Below are 20,996 nucleotides of genomic sequence, written 5' to 3'. Positions count from 1 at the left end.
AATATAAAGCATCAGGCAAACATGGGAACAGCTCAGAGTGGCCTCAGCAGACTGTCAAGGTCTCCCCACACTCTGCTCTACCTGACACAGCTGTTTAGTCACCAGGGTTTAACATCTGGGCCTTGAAGCACAGCCAAAAAAGGAACTTAGAGGTTGGTATGGTGATGGGAGCCGACAGGGGAATCTATAGTGCCAAGTCTTAAAGTTTCCACCCATGTCTTTGTTTTGGTCAGTTTTATAGTCTCTGCAGAGTTGGAAGGCTGCCAGGCAGATGGCCCCTGGACATTAATTCATTGTTCAGCCAAACACGTGATTCAGCAGCCCTCGAATTGCAAGTACGCTCAGAGGGAGACGGATGCACCGTTGACTAGCTTTGGGCTGTCAAAACCCTGTGAACTGAAACACCAGTGAGGTCTCAAGTTAGCCGTGGGAATTTCAAACACTGCTCAGGCACAGAGGGTCTATGATCAAAATCAGACACATCAGCGTTCTTCGTCTTTTGCCACACCATGCCCGCTGTCGCTTTAGATCTAGCACCAGAATGGTTTTCTTGATTTTAAAGGTCTGTTCCTACTTAAGTACAAAGTGGTGCAGGTGTGTCGCTCTGGGAGTTTATAACGGGTGACACCAGGCTGTCATGCATGCGTGTGCATCTCTGTGCATCCATATACCCTAGCATTTGTATTAATAACAGCCTTGGGGAGACCACAGAAACTGACCTGGTATGTTAGCTAATAGATGTGAAGTGTGGGCACAGCAACTCAGGACAGCCAGGGTGGAACTGGCCCTGCTCATCTCTTTCACTCATAAGCACACATGGGCATCTCTGGTACCAGGGGCTGGGCCAGGAGCTGTGAATACAATGACAAACAAGTACTTTCCTCCTGGGGTTGGCAGATGCCCTTGACGGCGAGAGACCAGTACACCAGGCGTGTGCTGCTACACACTGAGTAAGTGCTCAGAGAATGCTGTAGTTGAGCAGGGAGGGGAACGATGTGCCCACAAACTGCACTGCAGTAATGCTACGGTCCTCCACGCAGTTCTGAACCAAGTCCTGAGAGCAGAGCATTCTCCCAAAGTGGAGGGAACAGAGGAGTACATGGGAGATGCAGAGACCACGGGAAGCCCCGTGGGGCTCTAGGCAACCACGTGGCCTCTGCAACTCACTGGCTTTGTATCTCTGCATCGCCGGAGTCAAATTTCTTTCTTTCTTTCTCTGTGGCTCTTTGACCTTCATGTCTATAGCATTCTTATTTATTAATTCAAAGTAAGCCAGTCATTTATTTTTGCAGTGGCTCAGTGCTGCTTAAAGTGCCACATCAAGTACCAGTTCATTGGAATTTCCGAGTGGTGGACTCCACTGAAGCAAGGGCTCTGGGTAGGGGGCTGGCCAGGGAGTTGCCGCGGCATCATTGTGTTTTGTTTGGATCAGTTCACTAGTGGGCTAAATCTGGATTTGTCTGGAGGTCAGCTCTGGTTTACCCTGAAGGAGCACTCTTGGTGGGAACTCTCCCTTGAATGGATAACGGTGAAGAGAACACATACTCGCACTGCATTTCTTTTGTACCAGGGACACAGATGCGGCCCCTTTCTTTAAGAATATATACATTTACTCATTTAATCCTCCTGACAATCTGATGAGTAGGAACTGATTATCCCCATTTTACAAATGAGGAAAATGGGGCCCAGAGAGGTTATGTAACTTGAGCAAAAAAGTGGAACCCAGATTGATCCCAGGTCATCTGGCTCCCGGAATTTGCTCAAGTTCACATCCATTGAGTCACTGATGCTATCTAGCCCTCTCATTCTCTGCCACCCTCCCCTCCTTTTGCCTTCAATCTTTCCTAGCGTCAGGGTCTTTTCCAATGAGTTGGCCCTTTGCATCAGGTGGGCAAAATATTGGAGCTTCAGCTTCAATATCAGTCCTTCCAATGAATGTTCAGGGTTGATTTCCTTTAAGATTGACTAGTTTGATCTCCTTACTGTCCAAGGGACTCTCAAGAGTCTTCTGCAGCACCACAGTGATTCAAAAGCATCGAATCGTCAGTGCTCGGTGCTCGGCCGTCTTTATGGTTCAATTACACTCACATCTGTACACTACTGGAAAAACCATAGCTTTGACTATGTGGACCTTTGTCAGTAAAGTGATATCTCTGCTTTTTAATATGCTGTCTAGGTTTCTCATAGCTTTCCTGCCAAGAAGTAAATGTCTTCTAATTTCACAGCTACAGTCACTTGAGCAAACTCTGGGAGATAGTGGAGGACAGAGAAGCTGGCGTGCTACAGTCCAAAGGGTCGCAAAGAGTCGGACATGACTTAGCAACTGAACAACCACAGCTGGCTCCAGGGTTTACACCCTCAACACTACACTGTATGTTGTTCCCGTTTTGTGTAACAACTTTTTTTGTACACTGAGCCCTACAGGTGGTCTGGTCACTCTTTGTAGGCTTAGCCTCTCTGAGGACAGAGGCGACACTTAAGCTGTATTTTTGTTTGTTTTAAATAACAAGTTGACTTATTTCTGGCTAGAAAAGAAAGAATGCTAATTTAAGAGAACCTGAAAAATATTTAAAAACTAAGAGGAAAACAACCCTACTGCTTAGAGGTAACATGTTTTCTTCTGCTTTTCTATGTTTTATATACACACTTACACATACTCCATACTGGGTACATTCTGGGTAGTTCCATGGCCAGTTTTTATAGTATCAGATAATCTCACTGTACTTCCTTATGCCATCAAAAATATCCCTTTAACTGGCTTTCTCAACCTCTGTTGAAGGTATGCACACACTGCTTAACCCTTCCATAACTGTTGGACATTTAGGTGGTTCCCAGTCCTCGGGGAAGGCGGCTGGATCTGGAGGGTTGTGTCATTTGCCAGCTATGGAAGGGGGTGAGGTGGGGAGGGGAGGGGGTGCTCAGGCAGAAGGACCAGCAAGTGAAAAATGTGGGGCCTCTGGGGAACCAGATGACAGCCTGATGTGAGGTTCAGGCTACAGGCTCTTCGCTCTCTTTAGTGGATGAGGAAGCTAAAGTTCAGAAAGTGTAGGAGACTTCCTGAAAAGTTCTCTGGAAGATGATTCTACCAGTTAGCTGTCTCCTTTCCCCAGTGTATGAGTTTGAAGTCATATGAAAGGGGAAAGAAATCCCAGGAAAAGGGGTGAGGGGTGAGGAAAGAGACGCAGAGACATAGGAAGAGCCAGAGAAGGAGGCCCATGTTACTGAGCCGGTTACCTGTGGGCACCTGAACCGCAGCTCCTATGGGGCTAAGGAACCATACACAGTGTCTCCAGGAGACTTCCCTACTACTGAGGTGGCCCCCAGGTGCTACCTCTCTGTACTTCCAGGCCACACTGGGTGCCAACTGAGGGGGCTTCAGGAGCCAGAGCCCTGGGACAGAAAAGTGGAGGTGCCTGATTAAGTGGGGAGCCTTCTGTGTACACCAAACCATCTACTAAGCTGGACTGAAAAAGGAGGTGACCTGGGATGCTGTGTTCAGTGCAAAAGCATCTACTGTGCTCACCCAGGGATCTGGGGGCCAGGGTCTGCCACCCCTTCTCCTAGGAGACAAATTCTAGGAGACCCGATGGGAGCTAAGAGGGTATGTTTTTGGCAACATATCTGGGAAGGGAACATACTCTTGTTCTCCAAGGAAGAAGCAAACCAGAATGGATGGGCTGTAGAACCCTGTTCTTATTCTGACACTAAGCCCATGCCATTCAAAACAGACATTCCCTTAGTCCCAACTGTGACATGCCCAGGCTGGAGACTCAGAGCTGAGCAGGAGATGGACCTGACCTGGCTCAGGTCTGCCCTGAGAGGAGGCTGGTACTGCTGCTGGGCAGGGTGCTTGCATCAGAGCACAAGACCACTCTAAGGAAACTTCTAGGGGGCAGGGGAAGGGACATGCCTTGCGCTGAGCTCCTGAATAGGCCAGGCCTTATGCTAAAGACTTCTGCTCATCATTCACTCCCTCCATCCCTTCTGGAAGAGAGACTCCTCCTTCTTGGGACGGAGCAGAAGTTTTGGAACTAACTCATCATCACACCACTATAATCACAGTGCTGCGGGAAGTTCCTGACTTCTTCATCTAATGGAATGAGGCCTGGTAAAATGTGCTCATTGGCCTCCTCCCAGTCTTAAATGCTGATTGAGCACCTGCTATATGCCACACATATTCTAGAAAAGAATGAACCCTTGCCCTAGGAGCTCACGTTCACGTATACCTGGAGTCTCAGTGGTCTGAGAACCAATACAGGCATGGCTCTGGGCAATGAGGGAGACCAGGCTAGGCCTGCACCACCAGGAGGGACCAGGGAGGGCTTCATGGAGAAGGCAGTGCCAGACCCTTCCATGGCTGCAGCTTTGTTCTTCTATCCATCTCACTTAGCACTGTTTGTAATTATCTATCTGTGCACCTATCTGAAGAACCCATCTCCTCCACTAATTCGAGTGTGCCAAGAGGCCATGAGATGTTGATACGTATTTTCGGAATGAATGGGCAGTGTGGCCAGGCTGATCCTTGAACAGTGCCCCCTTCAGGCAGAAATAAATATAGTACAAACAGCTCCACCTTCTAGGTCAGAGACAGATGGTAATCTTGGGTGGGTCTGGGCTTTAAAAAGAAAAAGAATTGGAGACAGCAAAGGAAGGAGCAGAGAAGGCCAACAGGTCTTGGCTCTTTAGGCGGAAGCATTTTTTACTTATTATCTAGGCGTCTTCAGCATTATGACAAAGTGTTGTCCCAGAGCAGACATCTGTGCCCATCACCCTGGAAGCAGTGACAAAATGCTGCCAGTCTCTGTGCCTCACAAGAGTTACTGCAGCTCCCTGGACTACTTTTTTTTTTTTTAACTAAACCAATAATCCACGTTGACAGTAAATCTGTACAGAGAACCTATTAAAAGAAATTGTAGTAAATCAGAGATGTTTTAACTGTCTGTCTGGCGTTCTGATTGCCTGCCCGGCACTTCCACTGTAACTTCCTTCTGTACAACCTGCCATTTGATTAAATTCCACGGATAATTACTGAGCCTTGACTACGTGCAAGGCAATGCGTTGGGAGCCTCACGCCAGTTGCATCTTCCAGGCCCAGAACATAATTTAACTTATGGACAAAAATACACATGTACAACTGAAGCAGAGAGTGACAGAGGCCACAAGAAACTGTAAAAGCCATTTCAAGGAAGGTTAACATTTGATCCATGTGAGCAAGCATAGGATGACTGGTACCAAACACTCATCCATTTGTGTAAGTATGGATTTAACAGTGTTGCTGAGCAACTTTCCTGGGCCAGGTACTATACAGAGAACCTATTAAAAGAAATTGTAGTAAATCAGAGATGCTTTTACTGTGTTTGGTGTTCTGATTGCCTGCCCAACACTTCCACTGAACTTCTTTCTGTACAACCTGCCATTGGATCCAGTTCCACAAATAATTGGAATTGGGGTCAAAGATATGAATAAGACCCAGTCCCAGAGCATGGTCCCCTGGGAGAGCCAAAGCAGCATTACTTAACTCATCTGGAGGTGGAAGTCTGGGGGGAGCTCCTTAAAAGAGATGCTTCAGTTGCTTCTTAAAGGAGAAGTCGGAGTTTATCAGATGAAGAGGAGACAAGAGAACAGACACATTTTCAGGAAGACTGCTGGAGTGCAATGAGTCTCTGAGGTGTCAGAGAGTTAAACCAAGAGCTAGAATACACAAGGTGTGGATTTACTCCTGAAAGCAATGTAGGATAAGGAGAGCAGAGCTCTGCAGATTTGCAGAAGGCTCAGGAAGATTCCTTAGTGGATCCATCCATGCAGAAGTCCTCCTGGGATCTAGCACCATGATTAGGCGATCTGAGCTGGCCTGGGCTCTAAAAAAAGGATGAATCCAAGCTCTGCCTCTTATTTAATAACTTTTGTCCCCTCTGAAATGGAAATCATAATTCTTAGCTCACAAGACTGTAAATAAGCTTAGATGACACAGCACACACGAAATGCTCAGCACAGTAGGAGGACATGCCCTAGTGAGCATTTGGTAACTGCTAGCCCACTTCTCCCCAGAGTGTGTCTAGGAATGTGGACAAGCCCTGGGAGAGAGTGGGACTGCTTAGAGATGATCTCATGAAACAGGCAAGACTTTGGCGAGACAGCAGAGCTTAAGAATCAAGTTGGAGGAGACTTTTAAGAAGTGATGATCTATCCCTTTATCTTGGGTTGATAAGGACAGATAGGATTGTGAAAGAGACAGTAGAAAAAGGCCCATGAAATGCTTTATAATGCAGAAGGAAGTTTTGGGTCAAGTGGCATGGTGAAAGTACCCAGGAATGTTAAGAAGTGATATTTTGTGGTTGTTACAGAGACTGGGAGGGGGTCTGGAGGCACGGCGAAGGCCAGACGGAGATGACAGAGGGGTGATGACCGTCACGGTTTTAACGAGTGGTGGTGTCGACTGTGGTTTGGCTGTATTTTCAGAGGTGGAAAAAGATGCTGTTCAACATGCATAGCACCTGGATTGTGGGCTCTAAACAATAATGCCATTTCCTATAAAAGGAATCAGGGCTTCTTGGACAAATGGCCAATTCTAGCTCTGAGGCAGAAAATATATAAGATGAGCCTGGAGCATCTTATTGCTAGAAATCAGTTAGGTATGAACTTGCACCAGATTAAGATCATATCCAAGAGGCTTTCACTGGCCAAAGACTGAAAAGTTAAAGCATCAACATGGATAACTGCAAGGGGCCCAAATACATCAAATACAGTTAAATCCATGAGTCAATAATGATGCAGAAAAACAGAACTCAGCACCTCTCCGTCACCTCTGGAAGAGGCTAGGAAACCCCTTCATTCCGAAAACTGGTGAATAAAGAGCAAATATCTGATGTTTATCCTCTCTCTTTAAATCAAACCATACTTGCATTGATCAAATGCTTAATGAGGCCACATTTATCCTTATAAGGCATTTCAGCTGATAAATGATGATAGAACAGATGAATTAGAACACGATGATCTGGAAACCCCTAATGAATGAAGGTTTCCAGGCAATGAGCAGTAATGGATCCTGACAGACCAGTGACAACCAGACATCGTGCCTCTCCTTCCTCCTGCCCCCAAAGGGACACACCACCATCAGTTCTAGGTCTGCCTTTCAATTCTCTGGAGATACAGGGGACAGACGAACACATTAACTGACACTGTCAAGACACAGCTAGCGAAATCTAGACTGTGGGAACTCAATGAGTTTCTTCAATAAATATATTTCAAGGAATAAATGAGATCTGGTATAATATCAATTAATTGCCAGGCATGGGTCTTATTTTGATCTTGATTTCAACAAACTAAAAATAAAAAATGATCAAAATTATGAGACTGAATAGCTAAACATGTTAAGAAATTACTAGACTTTTATCTACATGTAATATAATAATTGTGTTTCTCTTTTTTGGAAAAAAAAAAAAACCCTTATCTTTAAGAGCTATAACGGAAATAAAAATACTGAAATGGTATACTTGGGATTCACTGCGAAAGAATCTTCTGGTGGGGGCTGAGGGTCAGATGGGAGGTATACATGAAACAAGGTTGGCCGTGGATTAATCCTTGCAGAAGAGAGTGATGGGCTTGAGAGTGTCCCATGCTATTCTTTCTACTTTAGTATCTGTCAGAAGTTTTCTACAGCAAGAAGTTCGTGTGTGTGTGTGTGTGTGTGTGTGTGTGTGTTTCATGGTACTGAAGAACTAGATTCTGGGTGAAGAAAAGCAGAAGGAAACCACAGGCTTGTTTTATAAACTAAGGAGGCAGATCAGGTCAAGCAAGTAAGAATAAGGTCAATCTGGAAACAAAAAATGGAATTAATAGGGTAAGCATGATTAATATTCTTAATGGAGAACAACTGCATTCTAAAAATCCATAATAACAGTCTATCAAAGTCCCTAGGGAAATGTAATACAATATATTACGTGGCAATTAATATAAGGAAAACATATATAAATATCTAGTAAATAAAGGGGAAAATCATCCTTTTCAATGGTCTCCACAATGTCTTAAATGAAACAACAAAATGCCTCTCACTCAGCATCAGCCTGGGTTCTTTTCTCTCCATCCCCTTCCTTCCCTCTGCATCTGCTCCAACCCCTGCCCCAATTTTGATACCCAGCTCTGCTCTGGAGCATCCCAGGGTCAGCTGTAACTTCAGGATCCCTCAAGTCTCCTTCTTTCCCCCGAGAGATGCTGGGACTTTCAACACAAGTGCTTTCCCAGAGGGTGCAAATGAGTGACTCTGGGGTCCATCGATTCATCAACCAGCTGTGAATCTGTTATAAAAGCACTGTGGACCCCCGGGAGGAGTCAGGTCCCCCCTGCACATCTTCAGGGGAGCCAAGGAGACTGTCAACACAGCCATCCCTCGGGCTCCCACGTTGACTAAACGTTGCTCACAGCTACCTTTTTTACTCCTTTTAGTTGTGGTCTTTTCAGAACCCAGATCCAAGAGCCGAAACTGATGTAATCTTTAACCTATCAAGATCCATGGGGAGGAATTTCAGCCCAGGCATAAACCCAAACATGTTTAGGTTCAAGCCATGTTTAATCTGAAAGGAAACCGAGTGGGAAGTCTTGCCAAGGACTTGCATGCACATCAGTCAAACCCATTTCAGTCCTTGCCTTTATCTATTTATCCCAAACTATTTGGGAGAATTTCAAAGGTCCATTAGGCATCAGTAATTACGAGCTCTTGAAGTAAGATATTTGTCCAGTTGATATTACTGTCACTAATGAGAATTACAACACCCTCCCTGCTCCAGCTACTGAGCAGAGCTGGCTGTTAGGTCTCAGGAAAAGCATTTAGCAGGCTAATACCTCACAGAAGCCAAAAGCTTCTCACTACACTTTCAGAATGCATGCTTAGATTTACCTTTACAAGGGAGCAGAGGACAGCAAGCAGTAAAATTAGGTAGATCTTTTCTTTCAAAAGTCCTTCATTCTTTTATTTCCATGTTCATCTTCTTTTTCCCACCCCAACCTCTAAACACCTTACACACACCCCACACACTCTCCCCCACCTACACACCCCATCCCTCCAGAGCTCTCTCTAACCACAGAGCTAGGCTAAGGCAGGTCAGATTGACACAATAAACCTTGAGAGGCAAGAGGGGCATCTGCCATCTCAGAAGCCCAAACACAAGAGATGCAACCAGGAGGTGGCCAGGGCACCCCCAGCAGAGAACCACCCCTACCACAGCACATCCAACTTCGCCCAGACTCTGACCCACCTTTAGGGCAAAGTGCCCCGCAGCCCATGGTCTAGGATTTCAGCCACAATCATGGTATCTTCTGCCCAGAGCTGAGGTCTCCCTGCGGTGGCCCTCACTCCTTTGCTTTCAGGCCCAGTTTCCAAGGTCCAGAGGTCTGTGGAGCTACAGCATCTTTTCAGCCATTTCCCGAGGAGAAGGCTGCCTGCTCAACCCACAACTCTCAGCTCAGTGCATCAGTTGAGAACAAGTGGCTGCCTATATAATTTAATATGATGCCACATGGGACTCACAGACCTGCTGCAAAGCAAACAGGATTCTAGCGCTTGCCTCTTGGCAACTAGAAATCTAGAGTGCCTGTTTTTTTCTGTTTAGGCTGGGTATACACCTCAGTCAGAGCTGGGTAGGGTGTTTTCAAGGGGTTGATGCTTAGACTACTGAGAAGTGAGTCTCATCTGGGGGGACCTGAAATTCCTTAGCCTGCCCACAGACTCAAGGTCATAAGCATCTCTTTAAGCACAGCAAAGTATGGGTATAGCTGGGAGACCTAAAGCTGCCCCAGACACAGCATGAGGGCTGTGCTGTGCTTTCAAGTCTTATCTCAGTTATGGGGAACTCATTCTTTCAGGAAGGATAACCTAAACCCACAGTTAGGTAATGCAGATGGGAAGGTATCTACATAGACATTTCCAGGCATGAACTTATCATCTTAGACATGCATTAAGGCCAAGAAGAAAATGTTCTTGTATTTGAACATTTGCCAACATGGCCCATTGGGTTTGTTGGCTAGATGGCTTAAGGCAAAGGCTTGGCTAGGGGTGAGGGGTGGCCTGTGCACCTGTTTCACTCCCAGATTAAGCTGGGAGGTGATCCAGTACTGGCCCTGGCCCAGTGGACTCCTCAGATGCTGGGACAAGTTCATTTGCACCTTAGTAGAGTACTGCAGAGACTCAGGACAGGTTCCCAAGATGCCAACTCATGAGGCATTGGTGGGGATGCCCACCACTGCGATCAGTCCTCCAGGACCCTGTGTCCAAATCACTCTGCCCCAGGGGTGGGGAGAGACTTAACAAAGAGACAGAGATGGCTTCACTGAGAGTCAGTCCTGGGAAAAATCCCTAGGCTGGCAGGAGATGCCATGGCCAATTAAGCAGAGGACTTTTACTTCCTATTCTATCTGACCGCAAAGATCAAAGTATGGATTGTGGTGGAGACAGCGCTGCAGAGGGGCCCGAGGACGCTCAAAGGCCAGGAGCATTGGACACCTGGAAATGCTACGGTGCATTTTCCAAAGCAACATGCTTTGTGCACCCAAATGAAGGGGAGAGGCGGTCAGGATCAAGTAACTGATCCAGACCCTCCCTCCCCTCTACCCCTCTCTGGCAGGCTGACCAGGTGATGACTGAGTTTGCCGCTGTTGTTTAGGGGATGAGGAGGCAGGAAGCTATCTGGGGTAGTTTCATCTAAGGTCCTACTGACTTGAAAACCCTGGAAGGAGAAAAATCCTGGGATGTAATTACTATGCTATCCATGATCATCTGTAAACAGCCAGCTCATAAACATCAGCTTTACGATTATCATTCAAGAAACACTATAATTCTTCAAATAGTGTACACCCAAAAGGCATAAAGTAAGCAATTCAACTAACATTTTTGATTAATTATCATGTGGCTCGCATTAAGTCAACCTTGTATGCCCTATCTCATTTAGTCTATGGGATGCAGAATTTATGACAGTGAATTTGTGTCATACTTGCTGCCTAACGCATCAGAGTATGTAAAAGAGAAGTCCAGAAATAGCACTGCAGGACTGGGCTAAAAGGTTTTGATTCACAGCAAAGGAAATTTAATCAAAGCATGTAATGTCAATTACTGTCATTCATAATCATATTAGACCTCCCCAGAAATAATACAGATATAAAAGTCTAGAGTTACCTGCATGTTTGATGTAAATAGGATAAAATTATCTAAGTTCTGAAAATGTCCAGATATCAGAAAGAAAAAGAAGTATCTCTACCTAGCATCATACGGCATCAAATTTCATTACGTAGGGACTTGATATCCAGCCACAAGAAAGACCATCCCTCGTCTGAGAGTGGGTTGTAAAAACGTCCAAAGGAGCCTGACAATCTTGGGTTTAACATGGTCATGATTTTTAGCTCCTATAAACAATAAGATGCCCCTGCTTGTTTTGACAAGGCCCAGGAGAGGCCAGACAGTGAAAACTCTTAGCCCGTCCCCAACACTCTTTGGACTCTATATGGTGATAAGGACCAGACCCTTTCACGGGGCAGCTTTGAGGTCCAGTGGAGGGAAAGAATCAGAGGAAAGCTCCAGGGCAGAGAAAACATGGCACAGCTGCCAAGCCACAGCTAGGTCTCAGCAGGCCCATCTATGGGCATCCAGCACTCTGCCATTTCATTCTCTCGCCCCTTAATCACTTACAGAGCGCGCACCACTGCCAGAACTCAAGCTGAATACAGAGGCCACTCCGGGAGCAGGACAGCAGTAAGAGCCTTGCAGTCTTAGGATTACAGTGCAGTGGGGGAGAGAAACACTAAGTTTAAAAACATACACATTCATAAAAACAGGGTAAGTTCCCACATTACCATATGTAAAACAGACAGCCAATGGGAATGTGCTGTACATCTCAGGGAACTCAAACAGGGGCTCTGTATCAACCTAGAGGGGTGGGATGGTGAGGGAGATGGGAGGGAGGTTTAAAGGGGAGAGGATATACGTATAACTATGGCTGATTCATGTTGAGGTTTGAAAGAAAACAACAAAATTCTGTAAAGCAATTATCTTTCAATTAAAAATAAATTAATTAAAAAACAAAAACAAACAAACAAGGCAAGTTCAACTGAGACCTAGGTTCTGCAAACCTTAAATGACTTCTATTGCCAGAGGTTCTGGCAAAGATGAAACAAAATATACAAAGCCCTTGGCTTGCTAAAAATTAATAAAAAGTCCACTGCTATTAGTACTACTATTCTTACTGTTAGTGAGGGTCTTCACCAGCTACTGGCTGTGTGACCTTAAATAAGTTAATTTTCTCACGTTTCAGGTCCCCCATCTGTATAACGGGATAACAATCATTCCTAACAAAAAAAGATTAAATGAGCTAATATGTAGAAAGTGTTTGGAACAATGCCTGGCACATAGTAAAAGTTTGATAAATGTTAGTTGCTAGTGGTGATTATTATTTTGCCAGAATCTAAGACATCACGTCAGCTCATAACAGGCTTACAATCTAGACCAGGGTTTCTCAACAGAGCCACTATTGATGTTTTGGACTGGATCAGTCTTTGTTGTTGGGGGCTGTCCTGTGCAATGTAGGGCTTTTAGTATTAGCCTGGCCTTCTACCCTCTAATGCCAAGAGCATCCACCCCCACCGTCACGACAATCAAAAATGTCTCCAGACATTGCCTAATGTCCCCTGAGAGGAAAAATCGCCCCCATAAAAAAAAACCACTGGTCTAGCTGGAAAGTATAACACACCGAGAGGAAGGGAGACAATGCAGAGTTGGAGTCTGTGGTCAAAAGGAGAAGAGAAACAGTAAGTCCATGAGGGAGCCCTTCAACAGAAAGTCAGGGAAGGCTGCTTCAAGAGGGGCCGCAATGGTGCTTCATGACCATCTTGAATCCAGATCCCTCTTGCTAAACAGAAAATTCACTTTAGTGAGATTTCAGATTTAGAAATGAATTAAGCATCATGACTAAGCCCCAATTAAAGCAACCATAATACACTGAATATAATTTTCCATTACCTACAGTTAGTTCCTTCCTCTCACCAAAATCCTGCTAGAGCTTCTTGGCTAAATGTTACCCACACAGATTTAGATAAGCTGGGGAGAGAATAAAGAGAAAGGAGCAGGGAAAGGGAAACTTCTGGGGCATCCTCGGAAAACTCTGGAGCAATTTCCATTGACATCTGTGGAGACTAGCCCAAAGTTTAACCAAGTGGCAGCAAGTGAGTCCGCTTTCAAGAGGAACAGGGTTTGGTCCACTCTGGCTCCCAGCTGCTGCATCCCATCCCATCCTCATGACTTGGACCAACTGACTGTCATCTGTGACTCAGTTTCCAGGATTCCAACTTGATCTGAGATTGTCCTGGGCTCAAGAGCATGATCATCTGACCCCAAAACAGAGCTTCATTCTAGTACCAGACAGAGTTCATTATCCAGTCTGTTATCAAAGTTCTTATTGTTGACCTTCTGCCTTAGTCCCTGTTGATGAATCCTGGTCCAAGAACCCCTCCCCAGTGTCTAGGGCTAAATGTGTCCCAAGACTACCATCTGCTTTTCTGCACATCTGAGCATCACTCCCCCAAGTTCCTGCTGCTGTGCTCCGTCTACCCACTGGGACATCCCACTACTTCGTGTTGGACACTATTTGTTGCTGTTGGTTTTGGGGAATGGTGATCAGAGATTACTGTATCCCATGCTGGACAGACTGCATCTTCATGTTAGTATGTGGACCAGTACTGCGCTCAGAGACTGCAATCCTATCCCTGAGAAGAGTCACATCCATATCCCATCTCTTTCTGCCTTCTTCCTTCTGTTGTTTGTAGCTGGCCATGCCGCACTATGGCCAAGAGAGATCGTATTCCCAGTGTTTGGTTATCTCTGTTGTGTGGCAGGTGAATCAGACTGTCACTCTCTACATATGACTCAATTATCATACAGTGTATATATACTATAAACCAAATACCTCCTGTATGCAAGATAACCTATGGGAGAGAAGGGGAAGAGAACTAACTCTTATGGAAGGTTTATTTTGTATCATACATTCATTTATGTTCATTACAAGATTATTTAATTTTAACTCACAAGCACTCCAAGAGGTAGATACCATCATTAACAGTTTCGGTGTGACGAGGAGAGGCAATGAGGCATCAGTTAGGTTAACACTGGTCCAGCTGACTTCAAAACTTATGCTCATTTCCTTGACAACCAGGAGTAGTCCTTTTGATGGATAACTGGAGCTCTATGGGGTTTCTATCCTTTCTTCCACTTTTTATAAATTTTCATAGTATATGTATGGCATCTACTTTCAGGGCTAGCGACTGAACTCAGAGCACTCACACAAACTTTCCTCAGCCTCCTCTCCTATGCTTTTTCTGCTATGAGAATTCAGGTTTCAAGTGCTTTCCTCAAGGTCACACAGAAAATGAAAGGTGGAATTTCCACAAACACTCTCAAGGGGTCTGCATACAAGAACTTATTACATGTTTATGGGAGTCACTGTCTCAGTGAGCAAGGTACCAGAGGGCCCTGGGTTTCCCAGAGGAAGTCTATGCACCCAAGCAGACTGGGATGCTACCTCCAGGGCTTGGGGTTCAGCTGTGTGCCCCAGTCCCTCTCTCCCTGCTGCCAGAGATCAAGGAGTCAGCTAGACACTGGCCGCTGGTTCACAGGAGGAACACAGGGATTGGCATTTGTAAGTTTCACATTTGCACAATGAACTCCCCACCCGTATTTTTAACAGATTAGCATTTAAGGCTTTAAAAATACCACAGAAACATACACTAGAGATTGAATTGTCTTTTTCCTGCAGTGGAGGACAGTAACTAGATTGACCTTTACACGGATGGACCTGAAGCGACTTCACGGTTGAGTTTAAATGGCTATGTTCAAGGATTTGAGTACCACACACACGCAGCCTCATCACCTACTAGAACCAGGTGCATCAGTATTCACAGATCACAATCAAGAGGGAGAGAAAAGAGACAGGGAACAGAGGGTTCCACAGGCGAGGAATACAGCATTAAATAGGAAGTGGCCACCCCTCCTGTGGGCTTCCTTGGTGGCTCAGTGGTAAAGAATCTGCCTGCCAATGCAGTCAAGAAGGTCTTGATCCCCTGGGTCATGAAGATCCCCAGGAGAAGGAAATGGCAACCCACTCTAGTATTCTTGTCTGGAGAATCCCATGGACAGTGGAGCCTGGCAAACTACAGTCCACGGGGTTGCAAAAGAGTCGGGCACGACTGAGCGACTGAACACCACCACCACCCCTTCTGTATGGAGATACATTTGAAGGAGTAACCAGCATCACCCTTGACACTCAATCTACAAACCAGTAGGAGTCAGAGCCTTATTCTTACTTTACTCATTATTTTTATGGTGAACAGGCTACATTTAGAATATCTAAAATCAGCAATAATGAATAATGAGCCAGAAACCACAGAATACACTTTTACCTTAGAAAACTGATGAACAGCACAGTTTAGACTCTTATCTGATCCTTATAATTGGACAAAACTAGCTTTCACATCGGAGAATGAGATGGCACCCCACTCCAATACTCTTGCCTGGAAAATCCCATGGACAGAGGAGCCTGGTAGGCTGCAGTCCATGGGGTCGCAAGGAGTCAGACACGACTGAGCAACTTCACTTTCACTTTCCACTTTCATGCATTGGAGAAGGAAATGGCAACCCACTCCAGTGTTCTTGCCTGGAGAATCCCAGGGACAGGGGAGCCTGGTGGGTTGCCGTCTCCGGGGTCGCACAGAGTCGGACATGACTGAAGCGACTTAGCAGCAGCAGCAGCTTTCACATGACCACATCATTATTGCCAGAGTTTCATTGTACTTTTTCAAAACTTAACATTTTAAAATATACCTTCTCTCATAGGCAATGGCACCCTACTCCAGTACCCTTGCCTGGAAAATCCCATGGGCAGAGGAGCCTGTAGGCTGCGGTTCATGGGGTCGCTTAGAGTCGGACACAACTGAGCGACTTCACTTTCACTTTTCACTTTCATGCATTGGAGAAGGAAATGGCAACCCACTCTAGTACTCTTGCCTGGAGAATCTCAGGGACGGGGGAGCCTGGTGGGCTGCTGTCTATGGGGTCACACAGAGCTGGACACGACTAAGTGACTTAGCAGCATGTCTACAAAGTGAATATATTTGATATTTTAATAATATAATACTTATTCTAGACTATTATATTTCAGTCATCACACAGTTGTTGGTAAATTGGGTTGTCTCAGGTAAAAGTGTGTGTGTGTGTATGTGCATATGTACAGTTAACCCTTGAACAACACGGGGGTTAGAGGTATCCATCCTCTCCTTAGTCAAAAATAGAATATAACTTTATAGTCAGTCCTCAATATTTGAAGTTCTGCATCCAAGAATTCAACCAACTGCAGGTCATGTAATACTGCAATACATATCTTTTGAAAAAAATCTTTGTGAGTGAACCCATGCAGTTCAAACCTATGTTGTATCAAGGGTGTGCACATATAATATACAATATAGTATATATACTTTTTTCTAATAATACTTTTAATAATAATAGTTTTTCTAATAATTTTCTTGGGCTATATTTCCAAAAGTGGAATTGCTGAGTCAGTCAGGGATTGCTTTTGTGTCCTGATATATTTTACATATCTCCATACTGTCCTCTAGGAAGGGGAAAAGAAAAAGAAATATTAATGCCTTCTGCAATGTGCATGTTCCTACAAAGCCCTGTTCACATTATATTTTATAGCTTTTATTTATTTTTTATAATATACATAGGTGTGAAATGGTAACTCACAGTTGTTTTAACTTGAACATATTAAATTACCTCCCTGGGATTTGTTTACAGTGAATGTTTTTCTTGTGTGAATTATCTACTCATATCCTTTGACCATCTGTCCAATGAAGTCTTGATTGTACCCTTTAAAATTTATATAAAATTCTCCAAAGTGTCTGGATGGTGAGTTTTAGCTGTTATGTTTATTGTAACTACTTCCCCAATCTGTTGCTTCTCCATTTACCTTTTAGCTTTGCTGGTTTTCTTTGTACAGAAAAAAGAAAAAAGGTGATTTTTAAAAATGTAATCGAACCCATCAAACTTGTCATTGATAATTTCTTCAATTGCTTCAATATTCAGAAAATTGTCTTTTCTCAACAATTGGGATAAGTATACCATTATAAAAAATTAGCTTTTTTAACCATCTGGCATTTGTTGTGGTATAGGGATACAGTGACCATATTTTCTGAATCAAAAATTGGAACATACGATCTGACAAGTGCCAGTATTCTTATGGGCAAAATGGGACAGAATATTTGAAATTGAGACTGCCTTGGAAAATTGAGGACACATGGCCCCCGTACGTATGGAGCAAGCTGTTATTTTAAAGGTACAGCGCCAGACCCTCTTTTCTCAGCTCCTGTCAACTCCAAGCAACAGAGATTTTCAGTCTGAGGCTCACCTCACACGAATCCTGAGCCCCGCCTTTCTTGGAGAGAGAGGCTGTTGGTAGGGCCAGTTCCCTCAGAAGGGAGGATCGAGAATTAGTTATGTTGCAAAAGCCTACAGTTGGCCCCTCAAGATCCATTTTTCCCCTCCCTCTTCTGCCCGAGAGTGGCTGTGTTAGTGGGCAAGCTTGCCCTCTGCCTCTGATTAAGTAGACCAATGCGAAGTAGCCCGGGAAGGCCAGGAGAGAGAGGAGCTTGGGTTATTTCCTGATTCTCTTGCTATGGAGTCACCATCACCAAAGGTCATAGGCTCTGGCTGTTGGGTGGCCCTCTGCGCACCATTTTTTTTTTTATCTCTGGAATTCCGTAACCACTCAGGCCCAGGAGTGGTAAGAGCTTCCCATGGTTACTGACCCCAGGATGGAGTACACTTAGCTCACTTCTTTTACACAAACTGGAGTATGCAGGGACCTTAACTTTGACACCCAATGTCCAGGCTGCCTCGGTGCGTTAGTATATGCAACCTCCAACTGCACTTAGTTTTCCCCAGACTCCATCCCAGTGCTCAGTTTCCATCTTGAAGCACAGCCCTCCCCAAGACCACAGCCTTCTTGACCACTCTATCAGCCCCTTACTTGGAGGACAGGACCCCTCAGCTCTACCCACTGACTATAGGACTGCTCCATCCTAGATAGGCCACCAGGCACTACAATCCAGCTGTTCATATGATCTTGAAATCCTAAACTTCCTGTCCTAGTTCTATCCCATCCCAGCTGCTCTCTCTTCCCCCAGCCCAGGGTTAGGGGCTCAGGAGGCCCACCTATGTGGCAACAGTCAGTGGCTTCTTCCTTCAACCAGACAGTCAGACTAATACGTTTAAGACACACTGGGCCAGTGCCCTTACACATAAAAACTGGATGAGTCATTGCAAGCACACAGTGATAATCATCTGAGCTGCCTGTTCCTGGTCCCCCACATGTTTTTTAGTGGGGGCCCCCCCTCTTCTTTGCCCTTGAACTTTGCCTTATGGTGTTGCCTGGAGGACCTTGCAATGCCTCCTTTGTCTACTGACCTATGTCTCACCCACAGCTGTTCCCAATGACAATGTGGATTTCACTTCTGCCAAGTCTATACCATTTGGGGGCAACATTGACATGCCCCCACTCTGTGGAGAAACCACGGGCAGACAGAAGTCAGGGCAGAAAATTCAAAACACACAGTGCTGGAAGTGACTATCTCTAGGTTCAGCTCAACAAGCCCCCACTGAGCCAGGCTCAGGATCTACAAACCAAGCTGAAAAGGACGAGGCAAACAGGAATGAGATCTCAACACAGGAAATGTGGGGCACAGACAACAAGCAAGTGGTGATCCACATATATGAGAAGATCTAGGAAGGCTCTGGAGGAGAAGCTGGGCTCAAGCTAGAACTTAAAGGTAGAGGAAAGGAAGAAAGTACGGAAGCAAGGTTTAGGGACAGAAATCAGCATCTTAGGGATAGAAATCAGCAGCAACGGTCACTGTACGAAATCACTATTGGCCGAGAGCATGGAGAGGGAAGTCAAAAATTATGCCACATCTGTTTCCATTCCATCCAAGTATCTACGTGCACCCATCCGATACTCACTATGCTGCATCTCTGATTCCCCTGGGTCTGGAACAGGGTTGAAAAAGAGCAGGCATCATAAACTCTTGTTGAATAAAAAAATCAATCAATATACTTGACTCGGTTATTGCCAAAAGCCCAGAGTTCAGCTTTCTATCTTTGAATCCTACATCTGCAGGGGGAAGGAGTTACCCAAGAAAAAAAAACAGTTTGTGACAGATGCTTTTAAAAACTTAAGTCAACAAGAAACATGAAACACCTGGATAGCTCCCCACTGGTTATGGAAACAACCTCTATTTCATTTAGGGGCCATGGAAGCCCTCTGCCTTCTACCCTCATAAAGCTTCAGGTTCTTATCCCCTCGGGTACTCAGACTCACGCTTGGCAATCTGGTTCCTCAGGGAGCCTGGTAGGTAGCTTGCAAGAGCTCTGCTCTTGGGCTGAACTCCTGGAGCTCGACCTGGATTTCTGTCTAGGGCCTGAGGCTTCTGTGCTGCACAGTGGCTGCCCCCTTTTCCCTTTTAAAAGCAGCTTCAAGCTTCCAGTGTTAGATTTATTGGCCTTGAAAACACAAAGCCTCTCCTTGCATTTCCCATTCCTGTCTTGGGCTCCATGGAATGGGAACCTAGGGACTAGGTTGGATGGGACTAGGTAGGAACTTCAATGTCTTCCTATTAATAATGCTCATATAATAGAATCACTTACATTTGCTTAATGGTTTACAAAGCTTAGGCATACATCTTCTTTAATTCTGAAACAATCCTGTTAACTAGGCATCATGATCTCTAATTGACACTGAGGCTCAAAATTGCCAGGTCCCCCAGCAGCAGCACCAGGTACTACCCAAGATCTAGGATTCCTTATCTTCATTCATAGCTGCTGCCTCCTTAGCTCCTGATTCACTCCAAAGAGTAGGATCAAGCAGAGCTGATGACCTCCTGTCCCCATGCTGCTGAGTCGGTCCGTGCACTAAAGAAGGGTCGGACTAGGCTCCGAGGGGTGAAGATCCTTCTATCGCTCATCTCCCAATCCTGAAAACTTCGACCAATGTGCCACAGAGTATGCTTTCTTTCTCAAATCCCCACTTTACTGGGTTTTGACGCTCAGCTCTGACTATTCATTTTTTGAAGCTAGGCAGTGAAGTGGACAGCAATTCCGTATCTCCGATTTCCTGCAGCGTCTGGAAAGTTGTGTTAGGTTGGGTAAACGAAGAGCTAAAAGCAGCAGGAGGAAAAATCGTAAAAAACGTAGCCGTTTTGTTTTAGTCTGCCTCTCTCCGCAGATTTGGTTGGTGACCTCTCTCTGAGTCACGAAAGGCTTTAAAATTTACCCTGATTTACATCTGCAGGAAACAGTTTACTTCTTGCATTTTTCTTTAAAAAAATTTTTTTTCAGTCCCAAACCATAGTTTATTCCTTTCTATGTGGAATTTCTTGATAATACCTCAAGACGAAAACATACATACATAATACTTTTCGGCTGCATGGTGTGCTTTAACCAAAACCACTCATTTCGACAAGAGCCTGTAGGCTTTAAGCCAATTACCTCCAATGTATTCTGTAAGCTTTAGCTGGGCGGTCCTCTCCTCATCAATTAAGTCATGGGAAAAGGCTCAGGATCACCAATGATCTCATTTGGAGAGCAATCCGCAAGGAAAAGCATTAAAACAAGAAAAAAAGTTTTCTACCCAAGAGTTTAGAGGCAAGGGTCTATTTTCATTATTTTTGGCATCTGAAGTATGGCAGATGGTCTAATCTTTCACATCTCTATATACTGAACTCTATTCCAGAGGAAAAAGAAAGAACCACAATTTAGCAGAGGTCAAGAAGACAAAGTTTATAACTGTACACTCACCTCCCCCACTTCACTGGGCTGCCAGGCCTCTGTGGATTATTGCCATTGCAATAAAGAGCAATTATTGCCATTGCTCTTCAGTTGCAAATAACAGATTCCCCCTTCTACCAGCCCTCCA

At 45.0% G+C, this 20,996-nt stretch overlaps 1 protein-coding gene across 3 annotated transcripts in view; it reads right to left on the bottom strand.

The window, feature by feature from the left end:
• PARVA (parvin alpha) overlaps positions 1-20,996 on the bottom strand; it is a 179,549-nt gene that overhangs the window by 82,773 nt on the left and 75,780 nt on the right. The window contains exon 1 of one of the 3 annotated variants that reach the window (XM_027563304.1): positions 9,252-9,294. The exons of 1 other annotated variant lie outside the window; for it this stretch is intronic. In XM_027563304.1, coding sequence (XP_027419105.1) covers positions 9,252-9,279 — 28 coding nt within the window. In that variant the 5' untranslated portion in view covers positions 9,280-9,294. Of the gene's footprint in view, positions 1-2,755; positions 2,762-9,251; positions 9,295-20,996 lie in introns of those variants that run through there. One more of the 3 variants, XM_027563305.1, reaches the window with a different exon arrangement.

The sequence above is a fragment of the Bos indicus x Bos taurus genome, chromosome 15 (assembly GCF_003369695.1).
Source record: "Bos indicus x Bos taurus breed Angus x Brahman F1 hybrid chromosome 15, Bos_hybrid_MaternalHap_v2.0, whole genome shotgun sequence".
NCBI classification, from domain to species: Eukaryota; Metazoa; Chordata; class Mammalia; order Artiodactyla; family Bovidae; genus Bos; species Bos indicus x Bos taurus.
The sequence above is the reverse complement of the archived record's forward strand: the minus strand, read 5'-3'. Positions and strand labels throughout refer to the sequence as shown.